The sequence below is a fragment of the Puccinia triticina genome, chromosome 10A (genome assembly GCF_026914185.1).
Source record: "Puccinia triticina chromosome 10A, complete sequence".
Taxonomy (NCBI): Eukaryota; Fungi; Basidiomycota; class Pucciniomycetes; order Pucciniales; family Pucciniaceae; genus Puccinia; species Puccinia triticina.
This window is the reverse complement of record NC_070567.1, coordinates 2,223,618-2,241,469: the sequence shown is the minus strand read 5'-3', so window position 1 is coordinate 2,241,469 and position 17,852 is coordinate 2,223,618. Positions and strand designations below refer to the sequence as shown.

The 17,852-nt window shown below is 55.7% G+C and overlaps 6 protein-coding genes across 6 annotated transcripts; 5 read left to right on the top strand and 1 right to left on the bottom strand.

The window, feature by feature from the left end:
* Positions 1 to 2,730: 2,730 nt before the first annotated feature.
* PtA15_10A236 (uncharacterized protein) lies at positions 2,731 to 4,265 on the top strand (the record flags this gene model as incomplete). The annotated part of the gene is made up of 3 exons (XM_053160392.1): positions 2,731 to 3,079; positions 3,175 to 3,255; positions 3,337 to 4,265. 3 exons carry the CDS (start codon positions 2,731 to 2,733, stop codon positions 4,263 to 4,265), a joined length of 1,359 nt encoding a protein of 452 aa, XP_053024371.1.
* Positions 4,266 to 5,401: 1,136 nt separating this feature from the next.
* Positions 5,402 to 6,110, top strand: PtA15_10A235 (uncharacterized protein; the record flags this gene model as incomplete). Its single annotated transcript, XM_053160391.1, has 5 exons — positions 5,402 to 5,428; positions 5,514 to 5,599; positions 5,681 to 5,751; positions 5,814 to 5,893; positions 5,967 to 6,110. The coding sequence occupies 5 exons, from the start codon at positions 5,402 to 5,404 to the stop codon at positions 6,108 to 6,110; spliced, it is 408 nt and encodes a 135-aa protein (XP_053024370.1).
* A 292-nt stretch (positions 6,111 to 6,402) lies between these two features.
* On the top strand, positions 6,403 to 8,478 carry PtA15_10A234 (uncharacterized protein; the record flags this gene model as incomplete). The annotated part of the gene is made up of 4 exons (XM_053160390.1): positions 6,403 to 6,759; positions 6,949 to 7,935; positions 8,003 to 8,272; positions 8,338 to 8,478. 4 exons carry the CDS (start codon positions 6,403 to 6,405, stop codon positions 8,476 to 8,478), a joined length of 1,755 nt encoding a protein of 584 aa, XP_053024369.1.
* Positions 8,479 to 8,952: 474 nt separating this feature from the next.
* PtA15_10A233 (uncharacterized protein) lies at positions 8,953 to 9,186 on the bottom strand (the record flags this gene model as incomplete). The annotated part of the gene is made up of 1 exon (XM_053160389.1): positions 8,953 to 9,186. The coding sequence occupies one exon, from the start codon at positions 9,184 to 9,186 to the stop codon at positions 8,953 to 8,955; it is 234 nt and encodes a 77-aa protein (XP_053024368.1).
* A 340-nt stretch (positions 9,187 to 9,526) lies between these two features.
* PtA15_10A232 (uncharacterized protein) lies at positions 9,527 to 13,139 on the top strand (the record flags this gene model as incomplete). Its single annotated transcript, XM_053160388.1, has 11 exons — positions 9,527 to 9,758; positions 9,833 to 9,906; positions 9,973 to 10,129; positions 10,197 to 10,340; positions 10,409 to 10,638; positions 10,704 to 11,405; positions 11,483 to 11,731; positions 11,790 to 12,269; positions 12,328 to 12,489; positions 12,564 to 13,026; positions 13,096 to 13,139. 11 exons carry the CDS (start codon positions 9,527 to 9,529, stop codon positions 13,137 to 13,139), a joined length of 2,937 nt encoding a protein of 978 aa, XP_053024367.1.
* An 887-nt stretch (positions 13,140 to 14,026) lies between these two features.
* PtA15_10A231 (uncharacterized protein) lies at positions 14,027 to 15,295 on the top strand (the record flags this gene model as incomplete). Its single annotated transcript, XM_053160387.1, has 4 exons — positions 14,027 to 14,713; positions 14,780 to 14,842; positions 14,966 to 15,025; positions 15,245 to 15,295. The coding sequence occupies 4 exons, from the start codon at positions 14,027 to 14,029 to the stop codon at positions 15,293 to 15,295; spliced, it is 861 nt and encodes a 286-aa protein (XP_053024366.1).
* Positions 15,296 to 17,852: the final 2,557 nt, after the last annotated feature.

Below are 17,852 nucleotides of genomic sequence, written 5' to 3'. Positions count from 1 at the left end.
CTGTGAAATATCCTCTTCCGCTAAAGGTGATGGCCTAGTTGCCGTATCTTTTTGCCTCTTCTGGTTTCTCTCAACCTCTCCACTTGAGCTCCAATTTCCGCCGCTCCTGGCTGACACTGCTCTTGGATTGTATTTTCTCTTCTGTGCTTGCTGCTCTCAGTCACATCTCTGTATAACTCTGTTCCCCTTTTTTCCTCTGTGACCAAATATTGTATATTGGTCCTTGGATTATTGTAAATTGGTCCGGACTTCTCCAAGTCTGGTATCTCCTTTTTATAATCATGTCTCATCCAATGCTACCAATTCTTTCTTCCTTGTAGCTCAGGTGTCTTGCCTCTCATCCCATTTTTCTCTGCCCTGTCTATGAATAGACCATCCATGCTGTGTGCTGTGCATTCCCTTAGTGGGTAGGCTTGTTTGGGAGGCTGAGCCTCCTGTTTAGATGCCTTTGCGCGTGGCACTAATTTGGTATACTGGCTCCTGTGCTTCCTAGTATACTAGGGTTTAACTTGGAGCTTCTCTACTTAGGCAGGTCTGGTACCTTCATGGGAAACTCCACAAGAATGTCTGATATGGTTTGATGTGGGTCTGGGTTCTTTTCCCTCCTCTCCGCTTCTGGAGAAATGCAGAGGAAAATCAGTTCTGGTGAGAGTGTTAATCCTGCATCCTCTCAAGAGAAACTAACCCAAGTGGGTTTCTTTCATTTCATGTTGCAAGCATTCAAATCTCCAAACAGGTCGGAACTACTCCCATAACCCAGGGTTGGCCTGATCCTGGCTTGGATTGATTCTTCTTGGCAAGCTGGCCATGATTAGATGTTGATGATCAATCAGTGCAACTTCATTTTTTTTTTTAAAAAAAAAAAAAAAACTTGAAATTTGTCTTGAAGTTTTGCAAATTTCAATGGTGAGCACCTTTGTTAGCTAGGCTGTGGGTTCAAATTGGATTTAAACTGCGTTATTTTCCAGCAAGATTGATTTGTAGTTTCATGTCACATCTTGCTTCCAAAGGGAAGCTGCCTTCCAATCCCAAACCTCCATAATTTCTAAGGACAAATTTCAGCAATGGCCAATTTTAACAAGGTTTGACTTCTCATTTTGCCTTCAGCAGTAATAGTATGCAGTGAGCTATTCCACAGATGGGCATACATTAGTTTGCTTACTTCTCAAGATTATTTGTGCCATATGTCATAATTTGCTACATCCTCATAATTTGATATTTCCTTGTCCCAAAGAGCTCCTAACAAGGAGGCGTGACTTCCCGCAGCCGCTCATCTCGATTTCTTAGATTTAGAAGGAAGTCCCCCACCTCATTTGCTGGTGGAAACCAATTGAGATAAAGTTTTTACCAACAAATAAGGTTGAGGGACTCCTTCTAAACCAAGCTATCAAGCCAGCGGTAACTCCTACGGATCCCAGTAAAAGTGATTAATAAGGCTGCTCTTAGTGCACCCTCCTGACTATGTTGTAATGCGGTGCGTCGAGAAACTGCATGATCCAACCCTGGTTCAAGGTCTATATAGGAGAGCTGCTCGCCGTCTACCATCTCAACCAAGTCTCCTGAAGCCTATCGTATTGGGCCCTGGGGCTTGAGGATTAACTCTTGATCAGCATATTTTTGCATCGGGTACAGCTGGGGCACAGCTCAAAGGATGAGAGGCGGTGATCTCTCTATTGACGCTAGTCTTCGGGGGTGCTTGATCCTTGCAATGAGGCCAGACCACACATAAGGAGCTTTTATATCTTGATCAGCTCATTATGATGTTGGTTCCGGGTGGCAGAACAACCAAGATGGATGGACTTCATGACTCCATCGAACGGCAATCAACCACCTTTTTCTCCTGATCAACCGGGAACAGAAACTGCATTAACCCCGAACGATCGGTGCTGCCTCCTACAACAACACATGCGGACACGTTGAACCATCAAACCCAGTTTTTTCAACCTCTTGCCAAGGCGTTCATGATGGATGATGTGCAGAGTCACATTACCAGTTCAAGCCCCAACCTCGCACAATGTCGACAGAGCCTTGTCGGGCCCCAGAGGCCAAGCATTGGGGAGGCCCCGTCAGGTGCAAAACCTCCCTACCAGAGAGCCGTCAATGTCATTCATTGTACATAAATCGCTTGCCACAAGCTCACAAACAAGGTTGATTGTCATCTGGAGAGGTAAAACCAGTACATACCCCTCCTCCTGACCTCGTTTCCTTACGCATGCCACTCGGTTTTATTGGCAGGCCTGCTGTAACCCTGTTGAACGGACGACGAGCTGAAGGACTTCTGAACGCTGGCTGAGTGACAGTACGTCCGCCGCCTAGATCAGGTCATCTTTCAAGCGCGAGTTCATGTTTGAGGGCAAGAGGCATTGGAGGGGGATAATTAGAGCATTGCGCTGGGCTGCACTGCAGGCAGTCATGCCCACCCCTCATGGACTCAATCGGTTCCTTGATCCAGGCTCAATGAACACAGATATCCATATTTGTTGCTGCCCATTCCTCCGTCTTCCCTGCCTGCTTGTATGCTTCCGGCACCTCCTCTTCCAACTCTATAAATAATAGCTCGGTCGGGCTTTCGACCGTCGCCCTGCTTCCTCCCCACCCTCCCCCGCTTCCAAACATTGCCCACTGTTACCAGGTTGATTCTGACAGGTAAATCGTCAGCTCGATTTGGTCTCTAGGATCAACAGAAGTTGGATTCAGGACAACCGCTTCCTCCGGCAGCGACATCCAGCCATGTTCGGTACTCCTACTTCCAAGGCTGGGGGGACGTTGTTTGATCTCATCCGGTCGTCTCCCTCGACGACTTCGTCCTCCTATCAAGACAGCCAAGAGAATTCGACCAGACTCACCCGGAGTGGTGCGCCTAGCTTGTTATCAAGGTCTCCGCCATCGATTGCCTCCTTCAACTCCGCAAGTCGCTATCAACCCTCTTCTTGTTCGACATACTCGGCTTCGGCTCTGCCTGGCTCTGGTCCTCCCCGGGAAATCTTCAAGAAGCAGTACATCCATCAAGCCATACGGCTCGTCGATGATGCACTCATGGAACAAGACAAAGGCTCGTGCTGTGATGAGTCGTTTGCCCGTCAGTTTTCATTCAATATTCACTCATGCCTATCGTCGGAATGGTCCTGATCTGTTACTCTTCTGCTTCATGCGTTCATCGATTCTAAATTGCAGTTGATTGCTACTTGGCCTCATTGGAATATCTGTTGTCGGCTTTTCCGATGGAAAGCAATTTTGACCGTCAGATTGGATCAGGTTTGTTTAATCCCAATGCCAGCAAAGAAGCCATATGTAGTGGTGCTGAACGTCGGATATTTTCTCCTCAAACTCCGGTAGTTGACCGCCAAGCGATTGTGCACGCCAAGCTGGTGAACTTGATCCGGCGAACGGAAGAGTTTTCCGGGGCGAGCCCACACGAACAAGAGCCAGGGCCCCGCTCAGCAGAGTCCCGACGCGCCGGATGGTGGAAGGGGGTGTGGGGCCGCGCAGGAAGCGGCAAAGCCGGATGCGAAAGCAGTCCAGCCTATGTTTCCGCTCCCTCCGAACTCGCCGCTCAATGTAGTTGCGGAAGAAAAGTGCTGGTCAAGATCCCGGACTGGTTACTATCTGGCACGCCGACTCCGGAGCCATTCCATCAACCCGAAAAGGCCCCTGCTCGGCGCGGGTACATCGCTCAACTGTGGGCGTGGCTACTCGCCGGTATCTGGTGGGCCATAGGGATGATCAATGGAGTGGTGATTCCTTATCTCGTGACCTCCTCTATCAGAACATCGATCGCTTTGGTCATTTACATCGAGAAGAAGTTCCAAATCGTCAATATCCTCCTGAGGCTCGTCATCACCACGATCAGAGTACTCGTGAAAATCAGCCAAGACTATCACCTCAATCAGCAGATTGGAGATCTATTTTCGTGGATTATTTCTCATCTGGTCAAGATTGCTTTAGCGTTTGTCAAGCAAGGTGATCTGGAAAACTTGAACCAGCTTTTCGACGCAAATCCGAGTCACCACACCGACTGCCGCCCTCCTGATCATCCGCCCAAGCCCACCGGGGACAGTCAGTATCGAGTGGAGAACTTATTGAAGTCGCACTCTCAGCCAAGCCAGATCTTCGTTGACCGCGGGGGCAGTTCTTCGTCTTCGAGATTCTCGCTCAAGTCCGATTCGACATATCAGCTCAATCGGCCGGAACGCCTGCTTTCGACTTGGACCGCCGGAGCTTCGTCGAGCTCATTTCCTTTCAAACCCCAAAGCTATGGCCACTAACCTTGTAGTATCTCCATCTCACCTGGCCCTTTTGACGAGTTCTCTTTGGTGCATTTTTTGGTGTTGCTTGGGTGTAATTCAGTTGAAAATGATTTATTAGTTTTATGACCGATTGATTAAAGAAAAAATCATGACCCATTGTATAAGCAAGGAGATTATTTGAGCGACACAACCCACATTGAAATTGGTTAACCCAACCCATCTTACTGGGTATTGACAAAACATTGAGTGTCTAACTTAACTAAGTCCCACCCTCCTACAGGTGGAGTGGTAAAACACTGGTCGCATTGCGCCGACCGGACAAAGTCCCTCTATTTGAGCGGGGACACTGTCCCGCCGGGAATTTCATTTGGGAGATGCGTTGGTTCAAACTTCGTATAGCGTGGCCAAGCGTTCGAGCGGTGCTTGACCACGGGCTCCCACAAGTTGTAAAGGCCCCCGGGTACAGTTGGACTTTGGGTAAACGAAGGACTTGGTTGAATAGGCCGTTTTGATAATGTCACGACAATCTCGAGTTCTTTGAGCAAGTTGACTTTAGGACCGGGACGTCGTCCGGGGCTAAGTTCGCCCTCCTTCGGCCTAGTGGCGGGATCCATCATGCCGTTGATGTCTATGTCAACCTTCCTAGAAGATAATAATTTCGACTATTCTTCAGCACAGCCCAAAAACTACCTCCGGGAAGGACCAAGCAGGCAAAATGAACGAACGGATTTGGTGCGGTTGCCTTGGCCAATCGGATTTTCAGTGGCGCTTCTACGTCGAGCCAAATTTTTCTATCGAGGTGTTGGACCAACGCAACAGCCTCATGCTTATAAAGCACACTCCGGCGGGACAGTGTCCCCCCTCGAATAGAGGAACTTTGTTAAGTTAGGTTGAGTGTATGGATGTGATCCAGAGTGGCGTTCAAGTTGGAGGCAATCTGCCGTCAAGTTGGATGCTGCTGCGGGGGACGTCTCGGCTCCCCGGTGCGCTGTCCCCGCCGCCCCCGACACACCGCTCCAGGCCCCCCGAGGCCCCCGGCGCCAACCCTCCACCCTGGCCAGCAAGTGGCGAAACCAACCCACCACCACCACGACGAACCACCACAGCCCGAGAACAACCCAGATACATAGCCCAAGAAAGACCAACACTGCGAGATGGGCAAACGGAAAGCGGCCAAGAAAGTATGTCGTCCCCTCGCTCCCTCTGTGTGGAGAGACTTGTACTCACCCAACGACGACGACGACGACGACGGGTTTGCCTACATAGCCGAACAAGAAGGCCAAGATGCAGCCGCTCGACAAGGTCTTCCGCTGTCTCTTCTGCCAACACGCCGGCGTCGTCCACTGTAAACTGTCCGTGCCTCCCCGACCAAGGGCGCAGATGCGAGCATGTAGAGGCTGAATCGGGATGTGTGTTCTTGGCCGTATATCCAGGGACCGCCAGGAGATGTTGTCGCGGATAGAGTGTTCGAAGTGCAAGCAACACTTCGAGACGAAGATCGACCGTAAGCGAGTGTTGCGCTCCCCCTGCTGGAGGATCAAAAGGACTGACGTTGTGGGTGGACAGATCTCACGGAGCCGATTGATGTGTATTCGTTGTGGATCGATGCGGCCGAGGCGGCCAACGACAGCTCCCAGCTGCCCCAGGTCGGGCGCCCCCCTCTGCCTGCATAAATGGTCCTGTGCGCACCTCGCTGACCGTTGTCTCCTTTCTGAGCAGGACGATTCGCACGAGCCGCCCTCGCCCACCATCCGCCCCTCATCCAAACACTCCTCCGCTACCCAGCACCGCCCACGGGCCGAAGAGCGGTACGACGACGGGCTCGATGAGCCCGATGGCGAGCTGCCTGACAACATCTTCTGATCCCTTCCTATCTTGTACAACTCCTTTTCTTCTCTGGCTTGCTTGTACTCCTTTTTTTTTGCAGTCCTGCGGCTTGTCCGTTTCTTTTCTTTTCCTGTACCCTGTGAATTCTTTGGATACCCCCTTCAGCAGACATGGCTCGGGAGGTGCCTTTGCATTGCTGCCGTTAGCCGTTTGTGTTGTTTTGTGTTGTTTTGTGTTTGTGTGTTTGTGTGCGGAGTGGTGCGCGTGGCAGTTCAAGTCTGCTAAACTCCCTCCCCCTTCATCCCACCGCCAACCAAACAGCCCAACAATGGCCCCCAGCCCATCCAAGCGCCACACCATCGCCACCACCGTCAACCCGCTGCTGTCGAACCTCTCGATGCTGTCCTTGGACCACCAGCTGGCCCCGCCGAGCACCGCCACCAGCCGGCCCAAGAAGCCCTCCAACCCCAGCCCCCTCAAAGGCTCCAAGAGCTCGAGCAGCCTGCGCACCCAGCACAAGGCCCAGGCTTCCTCAGCGGCGGCTGCCCTCTCCAACTCCGTCCACAAGGCCTTCTCCCGCCCTATCAACAGAGACGACCTCCTCGGCAGGGACCTCGTCCGCAAAGACTGGGGCTCCTCCTCCTCCTCCTCCACAAGCCCGTCCAAAAAAACTACCTCCCGCAAGGTCCGTCTCTCTGCCAACGAACCTTCACTACTCATACCTACACATCTGCACACATACACACAGACACCCACATACACATACACCACTGTTTGAGACATCTTGACTATGAGCACTAACACACTTGATCACTCGGCCCCGCTCCCCGACCACCCGACGGACTCGACTTCTGGCGAACATGATCGTGAGCAGAAAGCGACGAGTGTGGACCGGTACATCACTCGGGACGTCGACTCGTGCCAGCTGGAGAGCCATCCGCGGGAGACGACGAGCAGCGGCGGGGCGGCGGGGAGCGGCGGCGGCGGGGGGCTCGAGTCGAGCCATGCGCAGGAGCTCTCGACGGCCCTGGGGATCGACCTGAACCGGCGGATCCTCAGCTTCGCGGCCGACGTGCCCTCGAGCTCGCGGGTCTCGCGCGACCGGGAGGAGCCGCTGGGCAAGGACTCGCGGGGCAAGGCGGGCGGCGGCGGGGCGGGGACGAGCGGCGGCGGCCTGGCCAGCACGGCCTCGAACCCGCGCCGCCACGTGAGCGCGATCCCGGAACGGGTGCTCGACGCGCCCGGGCTGATCGACGACTACTACCTCAACCTGACCGACTGGTCGGCGGACAACATCCTGGCGATCGCCCTGGGCGAGTCGCTGTACCTCTGGAACGCGCAGACGGGCACGGTGAACCAGCTGTGTGGACTCGACGAGGGTGCGTACTACGCCAGTGTGAAGTTCTCGGGCGATGGCCATTATCTGGCCCTCGGCACCTCGGAGGGCGCCGTGCACATCTACGACATCGACGAGGCGCGTCTGTTGCGCAAGATGCTGGGGCGACAGTGTCGGGTGGCCACGCTGTCCTGGTCGGGCACGATCCTCTCGGCGGGGGGGCAGGACGGCTCGATCTGGAACCACGACGTCCAGGCCCAACAGCACAAGGCCTCGGAGATGCTCGGCCACCGCGCCGAGGTCTGTGGCCTCGCCTGGAAACCCGAGCCCGACGAGCCCCTCAGCACCCACTCCCTCGGCCTCCTCGCCAGCGGCGCCAACGATAACCTCGTCAACGTCTGGGACGCCCGCAACCCCTCGCAGCCGCGCATGACCAAGAACAACCATCGCGCGGCCGTCAAGGCGATCGCTTGGTGTCCCTGGCAAGCCAACATGCTAGCCACCGGCGGCGGGACCTCCGACAAAGTATAACCCCCCCCTCCTCCTCCTCCTAAAAACACCCTCGCAAAAAAGCTAACATGTGTTTCTGCAGATGGTCCATTTCTGGAACGTGAACACCTCCTCGCGTCTGCAGAGTCTCGAGACCCGCTCGCAAGTGACGTCGATCGTGTTCAACCCGTACGCGCGGGAATTCCTGACGACGCACGGGCTGCCGGACATGCACTTTGCGATCCACACGTTCCCGGGCTTCCAGCTGGTCGCCGACGTGTCGAAGGCGCACGACACCCGGATCCTGCACTCGTCGCTGAGCCCGGACGGATGCATCGTGGTGACGGCGTCCAGCGACGAGAACCTCAAATTCGTAAGCCCCCCTGTCTCCGCTTGTTGGATGAGAAGCCGCTGACCCCGGACGGCGCGGCTCGGTAGTGGAGGGTGTTCGAGAACAAGCGCGCAAGGGCCGCCGCTAACCCCGTCTTCGGAAAAGCCTACCCCAACCCGCTCGCCGCGAAAGACACCAACCAGCAGGACCACCACCACGCGTTCAAAGGCGGCTTCGAGCTCCGCTGATCCCCCTCTCCCACTCCCGTCCTCGCCGACCGGTTTCTTTGGTCTCTTGGCGCCGTTCTCGCAGAGTTTTTTTTGCCTGGGGAGCATATCTCGCATCTCAGAGTTTCGCTGCCCCGCCCCCCCCCCCCCACGTTCGGCTATTTCATGTTCCATGTTTCGTGTGCGATCGGCCCCCACATCTTATCCTCCCTCCCCCACCCAACCCATGTTTTTCCTCGTTGTTTTTTTTTTTTTTTTGCTGTTGTCGGGTGGCGCAAATGGCGCAGGCAAGCAACGCCCTTGAGCGCATCAATGGGCGCCTTCGCGGGTGTGTGTGTGCTCATGGGGCCCGACACAGGCTGTGGGAAGGGGTGTGGGGGTGCCTGTGCAGCACGACACAGCGGGCTGCGATTGCGAAGCGTGCGCCTCATCAAGTCTCACGCTCGTCGCGCCCATGCCCTCTGCGAAGAGCTGCCCGTCCAATGCACATCAGCGTCATCGTAAGGAGGCGGGGATCTGGGATCCCTCTTCCGTTCGCTCCGGCAATGTGTGCTGGCGGCCTGCGGGATCCAGCGCCCCATAGATCTCCGCCGGAGGTTTTCTTGTATCCCCAGACCGTTCTTGTTGCAAAGCGTTCTTGATCTTGGGTGCGCTGGGTGTGCTCGTGTGTTCCGCCGGTGGGCTCGTGTGGTGGGCCGGAGAGTGCACTGGGCTTTCCTCGGCCTCCATGCACTGAAGCCACAATCAGTTCTTGGAAAGTGAAAGAGGCGGTTGAATTGCAAATGTACAACATGTTGTAAATGCCCTCGTTAATGAAGTGGAGTGGGCCCTTGTCATTCCGAGACCGGGGTGAGAGGGCTTGCCCCCGGGGGATAACCCCCCCAGACTGGGAGGATACACCAAAAACGGAGAACAAATCTATTCAATCCCCTTCATTTAGCACCACCACACGAAAACAACCAACTCACAAACAGAAACCACCGAAACACCGCACAGGAGAAACCACAAACGAACAGCATAACCCCGCAGACACCCCCAAGCTTATCGGAACCCAGCTGGACGGCTCAGGATGTCGAATGTCAAGGTAGTCTGCCGATTCCGACCGCCCAATGCGCTCGAGCTCAGGGAGGCCGGCAACGAGCCCATCGTGATCATCAACGACGAGGGAAACAGCGTCAAGCTGAAGTCCCAGGAGGGCATGAAGGGCCCCGATGCGGCCGGATTCACCTTCGATCGGGTCTTCCCCATGGACACCAAACAGGTCGAGGTCTTCGAATACGGCGTCAAGGGCATCGTCGAAGGTCCGTCCCCCACCCACCCATCTCACACCACCACAAAAAAAAAAGAAACTGACGATGCTCTCTTGTCTGCTCAGATGTGCTGAGCGGTTACAACGGGACGGTGTTTGCGTATGGACAGACTGGCTCAGGGAAGACATTCACGATGATGGTCAGCCTGGCTTCCAGCGATCCTCCCATGATCCACAGCTGACCCCATCTACAACTCGCACCACAGGGTGCCGATATCGATAGCGGCGAATTGAAGGGTGTGATCCCCAGAATAACCGAACATATCTTTGACTCCATCATGTCCAGCCCACACAACATCGAATACCTCGTCAAAGTCAGCTACATGGAGATTTACATGGAAAAGATCCGCGACCTGCTGGCCCGTTAGTGCCGTCCATCCTGTCGCCCAATCCATCTCATCCTCTTCTAACGCTCTCATTCATCCATCAGCTCACAACGACAATCTGCCTATTCACGAGGACAAAAGCCGCGGGGTGTACGTGAAAAACTTGTCAGACTTTTATGTTGGTAGTGCTCCAGAGGTATATGAAATCATGAGGACAGGAGGCGAGGCTCGAAAGGTATCATCAACCAGTAAGAGCCAAGTAATCGATTGAATATACATATATCCAAATGGGCTGATTTTGGGATACTCTATATAGTCATGAACGCCGAATCATCTCGATCACATTCCATCTTTGTGATCACCATCCAACAGAAGAATCTTGAAACGGGCACCCAAAAGAGCGGCAACCTGTTTCTGGTCGATCTGGCTGGGTCGGAAAAAGTCGGAAAGACTGGCGCGAGTGGCCAGACCCTGGAAGAGGCGAAGAAGATCAACAAGAGTCTTTCGGCACTTGGGATGGTCATCAACGCTCTGACGGATGGTAAAGTACGAAATTTCCGGGACAAATAGATCCCCAACTATAGATGCTGATATATTGGTTGTTTCTCTAGTCGGCCCACATTCCTTATCGAGATTCAAAGCTCACTCGTATCCTGCAAGAGTCTCTTGGAGGGAACTCCCGAACAACACTGGTGATCAACTGTTCGCCATCAGCTTACAACGAGGCCGAAACACTATCGACTCTGCGTTTCGGAATGCGGGCGAAATCGATCAAGAACAAGGCGAGAGTGAACGCGGAGCTGTCGTCAGCCGAGCTGAAAGCGCTGCTGAAGAAGGCCCAGAACGACACGGGCCGACAGCTATCGTACATCACCCTACTCGAGGGCGAACTGACGATATGGAGGAGCGGGGGCCATGTGGATGAGCAAGACTGGGCGACGATGGAGAAGGCACTGGGTGTCAAGCTGAACGTCAGCGAGGCCGGGGCAGTCAGTGTGGGCTCGAGTCTTACGCCGAAAGCCGGGACGAGCGGGCGAGAGACGCCGAGCACGCCGAACAGCGCCCTCGGCCGCCCGGGGGGCGCTCTGGCCAGCAACCCCGCCTTGGACGCCCTCCGCGAGCTCGGGGCCCGGCCGGAAACACCGTCGATCAGCTTGGAACGCGACGAGCGAGAGGAGTTCTTGCGCAGGGAGAACGAGCTGAGCGATCAGCTGGCCGAGAAGGAGGAGGCCTTGGCCAAGCAGGAACGCCGGATGCAAGAGATCCAGGAGGAGCTGAGCTTCTTCAAAGAGCAGGAGTCGAGCATGTCAGCCGTAAGTGATTTCCACCTAGGATGTCGCGCAAAGTGTGTTTGTGTGTGTGTGCTGAAAGGGGGATGTAATTTGAGCAGGAAAACAAAGTGATGGCGGCAGACCTGAACGAGCTTCGCCTACAGGTCGAGAAGCTGACGTACGAGAACAAGGAGGCGGCCATCCTGGGCGATGCGACGCGGGAACAGAACAACGACTTGAGCAACGAGCTCGAGGAGCTCAAGAAGACGATCGTCGAGCTCAAGGTGGCGCAGAAGTCGATGAATGACGAGGGCAAGCAGCGCAAGAAGGCGGAGAAGATGGCCCAGCTGATGGCCGGGTTTGAGTCGGTAGGTCGACATGGATCGCTGATTGTTCTGGTGGATAGATACTGATGGGTTTGCTCAGACTGCTCTGTCGGAGAAGGAGGACGAGATCCGGGCGACGCTGCAGAAGCTGGACGAGGCGGCGGATGTGGACCGGGCGCTGTCGACGGAAGACCTTCTGCTGCTGAAGCGGCAGCTGACGGACTCGCAGATCCTGGCGAACGAGTCGACGGAGCGGGCGAAGAAGGCGCAGGAGGAGATCGAGCTGCTGAGCCGGCGGAAGGAGGAGCTCGAGAACCGGCTGGGCCTGCTCGAGCAGGACTACGAGGACCTGCTGGAGCGGGCGTCGGCGGCGGTCGGGGCGGGCGGGCTGGCGAGCGGGGAGGATGCGCACGAGCTGGAGAGCATCAAGGCCAAGCTGGACGCCCAGAGCCAGCTCAAGCGTGAGGCTACCCTGGCGGAGATCACGGACCTGAAGCAGCAGCTGGACATCAAGGTGCACGAGAACCGCAGCCTGCTGGTGACGATCGAGAACCTCAAGAGCGGGAACGAGGAGCTCAAGGTCTGCTCCTCCTATCTGTTCAGCCAACCCCTTCTTGCTGATGGAGGGTGCTCTGTAGCGCGCCTTTGCGGTGACCGCCGCGGGGATCGAGGGCGGCAAGGATCTCGCCGAAAGCGCCAAGGAGATGGAGCGCATCCGGAAGACTATGGCCTCCCAGCTGTCCGAGTTCGATGGGATGAAGAAGAGCCTGATGCGCGATCTGCAGAACCGCTGCGAAAAAGTACGTTTTTTTCTTTTTTTTCTTTCTGTTTTCTCTTCTCTCAAAAGCTGAAGGGTGTTTGTTTGTTTGTGTAGGTGATCGAGTTGGAGATCTCGCTGGATGAGACGCGCGAGCAGTACAACAACGTGCTGCGGAACTCGAACTCGAAGGCGCAACAGCGGAAGATGGAGTTCCTGACGCGGAACCTGGACCAGCTGACGACGGTGCAGAAGCAGCTGGTGGAGCAGAACAGCATCCTGAAGAAGGACGTGTCGATTGCGGAGCGGAAGCTGGGTGCGCGGAACGACCGGATCAGTGCGCTGGAGGGCCTGCTGGGCGAGGCCCAGGACCGGCTGAATGCCCAGAACGCCAAGTTCGAGCTCCAGCTCAACGCCGTCCGCGACCGGCTCAGCCAGGCGCGCGCCCACCAGGACAAGCTCCCCGGGCCGGCCGGCTCCGGCGCGCTCGGCGGCGGCGGCGGCCTCGTGTTCGGCAGGATCGCCAAGCCCCTCCGAGGCTCCGGCGGCCTCGTCCCCAGCCCCGACCCCTCCGCCTCCAGTTGAGCTCCTCCTCCTCCTCCTCCTGTATCTGTCTCTTCGCTGCTGACCATTGCGCCGTTTTCTGCAGATGCCGAGCCTGCCAAGCGCTCCTCCTGGTTCACCCGCAAATGAGCCTCTTCTGTGTCTCTCTCTCTGTTGATCTTCTTCTTCGCCTCGGCCTGCTTTCTTCGATTCTCTCCTGCATATCCCCGTCCTTCCCGTCTCTTTGCCGCTGTCTCCTCTTCGATAGAATTGTATAGTTTGTTGTGTACTCGGGAGGCTTCTGAAGTAATTTATATGTGGTGTGATTACGTCAGCGGCTTCTCCAGCCTGTCCCCGCGCCAAAAGAAAAAAAGCGGCAAACCCCATATCCCGCCCCCAACGATGTTGTTCGTCTTCAGCTCATCCAACCCAGAAGTAAGCAGAAAACCACCCCCACCACAAGCACCACCAGCAGACACTGACCCCTGCTTACACAGACCATCGAGCAGTTCCGGACAACCTACTACAAGCCAAAGCTGGGGCTCTGGCTCCTGCTCTTCATCCTCTTCCCCCCCATCGACCGGACACCACCCCAGACCGGCCTCAGCCCAGCCCTGCCCGCAGAAGTCCTGCCCGCCGCAGAGCCCCCGGCCCACCCCGCCTGTCCAGACGCCTACCGCGACCACCGGAACAACCTGATCTGCCCCCATGCCCCCAAGCGACTCAAGAGCGTCCGCCAGCGCTTCTCCCAGGTCCTCCTCGAACTCCAGAGCTCCTGCCAGCGCCTCGTCTCGCCCCAGGATCAACACGCCCCACTCGCACACCAGCAGCCCCACCGCTGGCCCTCACAAATCAAGAGCGAACAGCAACAACAGCAGCAGCAACAACAACAACAACGGCAGCAGCAGCAGCTTCCGCCAGAGAGCACCACCACCATCAGCACGCTCAGCTCGCTGCCCCGGCTCATCGTCTGCGCCCCGCTCGCCAACCCCTTCCTCCACCTGCTCATCATCCTCCACATCCTCCTGGTCATCCAGATGGTCTCGCTTCTGATCGAGGATGCGCTGATCAAGGATGCCTGCCTGAGCGCGCCCTCGACGAGCTTCCGGCGCTCGAGCTCGTGGCCGAAGACGTGGGCGCGGCTGCGGTTCCGGCTGCGCAGGCAGTGGAGCCAGCCGGCGTTCCTCGAGCCCTTCTCGCTCTGGCTGCTGGCCCTGGCGGTGCTGGTGGTCGTCGCGCGCGAGACGCTGGGCGGGCCGGGCAGCTGGGCGGGCGGGCTGGCCTGGCACGACCTGCCCTTCCGGGCCCGCTGCGGCTTCCCCACCGACGATCCCCCGCCGGCCCAGCCGCCGCTCATCGCCGCCCTCCCCGGCCTCCGTCTGCTCACCCACGCCGCGCCCTTCCGCAGGCCGCCCCGGGCCCTCATCCTCCTCGAGGCCATCCAGGCCGCACTCGCCCTCCTCCAGCCCGCACAGCACTTCCTGCCCCAATGGATCCTCCCCAAGCTGCTCACCCTCCCCCCCTGGCTCACCCGTCGCCGCCGTAACGCCCTCCGCCGAAGAACCCCCGCCGACCCGCCCCCCCGCCCCGACCACCCGCTCCGCCTCTTCCCCCCCGCCGACCCGCCCCCGCCCCCCGTCGAGGTCGAGACCAAGTGGCTGCTCGGCGTGCTCGTCGAAGCCAGCATCGGGACCAGCGCGATCCTCGGCTACATCATCGTCATGGTATCCCCCCTCCCCCCTCTCTACACACACACACAGACAAAGCACTGACACGGATGGCGGATGCAGGTGCACATCCCGTACGCCTCCCACTACTCGATCCCCTTCTTCCTCGCCGTCTACGCCATCAAGGCCTTCGCCCGCCAGCTCGCCGCCCTCGCCCGCACCGCCCGCGCCACCCTCGACACTCTGCTCCACGTCCTCTCCATCCTCCATCCGTCCCCCGCCCCGCCCAGCCTCGCAAGCGCCCGCGAGGCCACCTGCAGCATCTGCTTCGAGGACGCTGCTGGGGCCGACGACCTCCCGCCCGCCGACGTCCCCGCGACTCCTTCCGCCTCCTCGACAACGACAACGACGACGACGACGGCAACGACGACGACGGCAACGACGACGACGGCAACGACGACGACGGCAACGACGACGACGGCAACGACGACGGCAATGGCGCGGCGGGACCCCCCCGCCCCCGTCGGCCCCTACAACCGCTGCACACTCGCCTGCGGCCACGTCTACCACTCCGCCTGTCTCGTCAAGTGGCTCCACTACCAGACCTTCTGCCCCGTCTGCCACCGCGACGTCCTCTAGCCCCCCCGCCCCTATCCGCTGTTTGTGTTTGTTTGTGTTTGTGTTTGTTTGTGTTTGTGTTTGTTTGTGTTTGTGTTTGTGTTTGTGTTTGTGTTTGTGTTTGTGTTTGTTTGTTTGTGCTTGTGTTTGTGTTTGTTTGTTTGTGTTTGTGTTTGTGTTTGTGGGGGTGATGAAGGGCACGGACAGGAGCCTGGAAACCCCCTATAGAGGTGGGTAACCAAAATGTATGAATTTTTTGGCCAAAACCAAAAAGGGTACTCACCAAATATGTACGAATGGCCTTTTTTTGGCATGAGGGTACACACGGAAAATGTACTTTTTTTCTCATGGGGTTGGGGGGTTGGTAACAAAGAGTGTATCCACTACACCACGGCTGCAAGAAAAGTTTCTTGCTACCGTCCCCAAACGTTTCAGGTTTGAAAACGGTTCCTGGGAACGTTTCCGGTTAAGATATGGCTTCCATAAACGTTTCAGGTTAGAGTATGGTCTTGTGAAACGTTTCCGGTTGGCAACCGGTTCCCAGAAACGTTTCAGGTTTAGATTCAGTTCCCAATAACGTTTGCAGTTTTGAATTGGTTCGCGCAAACGTTCAAGGTTTGAGGATGGTTTTTGCAAACGTTATGAGTTACTTTTTGTTTGTTACAACGTTATCTTGGGGTGAAAGTTAAGATGTGGTTTTTTTAATCAAATTAGTTCAGGCAAACATTATGTGCAACCGAGATAGTTTGAATTACCACTTCAAGCGGTTTGAAAAACAAAAATGACAACCAAGAAGGTTTCAAGGAAGAAATCAACAACCGTGAATGTTTTCATGTCCTGATAACGTTTTTCAAAACGTTTATCATAACTTTTTGCAAGCCAGAGTCAGTTTGCAAAACCAATCGGGAGGGTTGTTTTTCCACCTGAAAGGTTGAGAAAACCCAATCCTCCAAAACAAAAAAAAAGTCAAAATTGACTTTGGGAAAAAAAAGCTCCAAAATCCAATGGTACAGAGCATATATAGCATCAACAGCTCTCCTCAGATATTGGCTGGTGGCTTGTGCTGTAAGCAGCCACCGGAGGGCAGTGGGATTGAGTTGATCGTCAGTTCGATCCGTGCCTGAGTACATCTTTTGCTGCTCCAACAGCCGCTGGAGAGTTGGTTGGCACTGCTCCTCAGCGGTATTCGCAAACGTTTTGCATAACGTATGGCGGTTTTTGCAAACGTTTTGGTGGTTCTCAAAAACATTTCTGTTAACGGAATAAGTTTTTAGAACCACCTCACAACCTATTTAGTTTTCATTCCGTTCCCACAGCGGAATGCCAACATTATTTTGAACGTTCGGCCGAACTTCTCAAACTGGTTTCCGTGGGGGCTTCGCCCCAACGTATCCTTCCAATTGTATTGTGAACGTTTCAAATACCACTTTGCAACCGCTTTGAAACGTTTGGTTGCAGCCGTGGTGTAACGCCTCAGTGGCGCTTAGTGGTGTAAGAAAAAAAGGGGGGGCAGCGCCCAAGGAGCTCGTGCGCCTGCGCGGCGGCTATCTGGCCGCTCCCCCCCGATGCAGGTTTCTGCACCTGACACAGTTGGGACTAGGCTACGCTTGGGGCTCTACCATACCGGGAGCCCCTGTTTGGCGGCCTAAAGGCCTACTGTGTGTGGGACCAAGAGAGGAGGAGTTTTCCCCGACGCGCCAGAGATGAGAGACTCTGTTGGACCGGGAATCTCCTCCGAGCAAGGCAGAAACCTAGACTGCCAGGGAGTGGGGTTCGAGGCGCTAAGCCCAGAGCTTTCGAGGTCCACTTCTTGCAGTGTTTAGGGTGGGTGGGTGGAGCAAAAAAGAAACGCAGGATACGTAGTCTCCTGAGGATGAGTAGCGAAACCGGAGTGGGAGCTAGGAGAAACAATCTCTAGCTTCACTTCTTTTGCGGTCTTGGTCCTCTTAAAGGAAGCCAAGACACCCAGACTACCCTAGAGCCTGGGAAACTCTTGGCCGGAGCTGCTCTCTTCACGCGCTAATGCCTAGCCTTTGGCTAGTCTGGTCGGCACAGCATGACGTCGCCCACAGCTCCAATGCAGTAGAGTCTTGCCCAACGTGCGAGACTCTCTTGCCAAAGTCACTGGCTCACCTCCGGCTGCGTGGACACCGGGGACCTCTGAGCTACGCTCTACCTGTCACCTAACATGAAAGTTCAGGGTTGAGCAGAAAAGCACCCCGGTAACCCCCCCCCCCCCCCCTCCCCAAGGCCAGCCAACAATTTGTTTTTTCAACTGCCCGCCTGCAAGGAGGAGGGGTTCTAGGGGGTTTGAGAGCCCACAACTAGTAGCCTGCTTAATCCTGTTTAATCTAGATTCTACTTGAATACACAGAAATTCAAGCTAATTCTCAAAAAGGTAGAAACGTGTCCGGGATCATCAGAGTAAATCAGAGCTCATCTGGACTTGTTCAGAATTTTCTCCAGCCTGGTCCAGCTCATTTCATTGCATATCCCTTCATTTCAATCCAAAGTTCAATTCATCTTTGTAAAAATGTTGGTCAATACTATTGTTCCAGATCTGTTTGACAAATTCTTC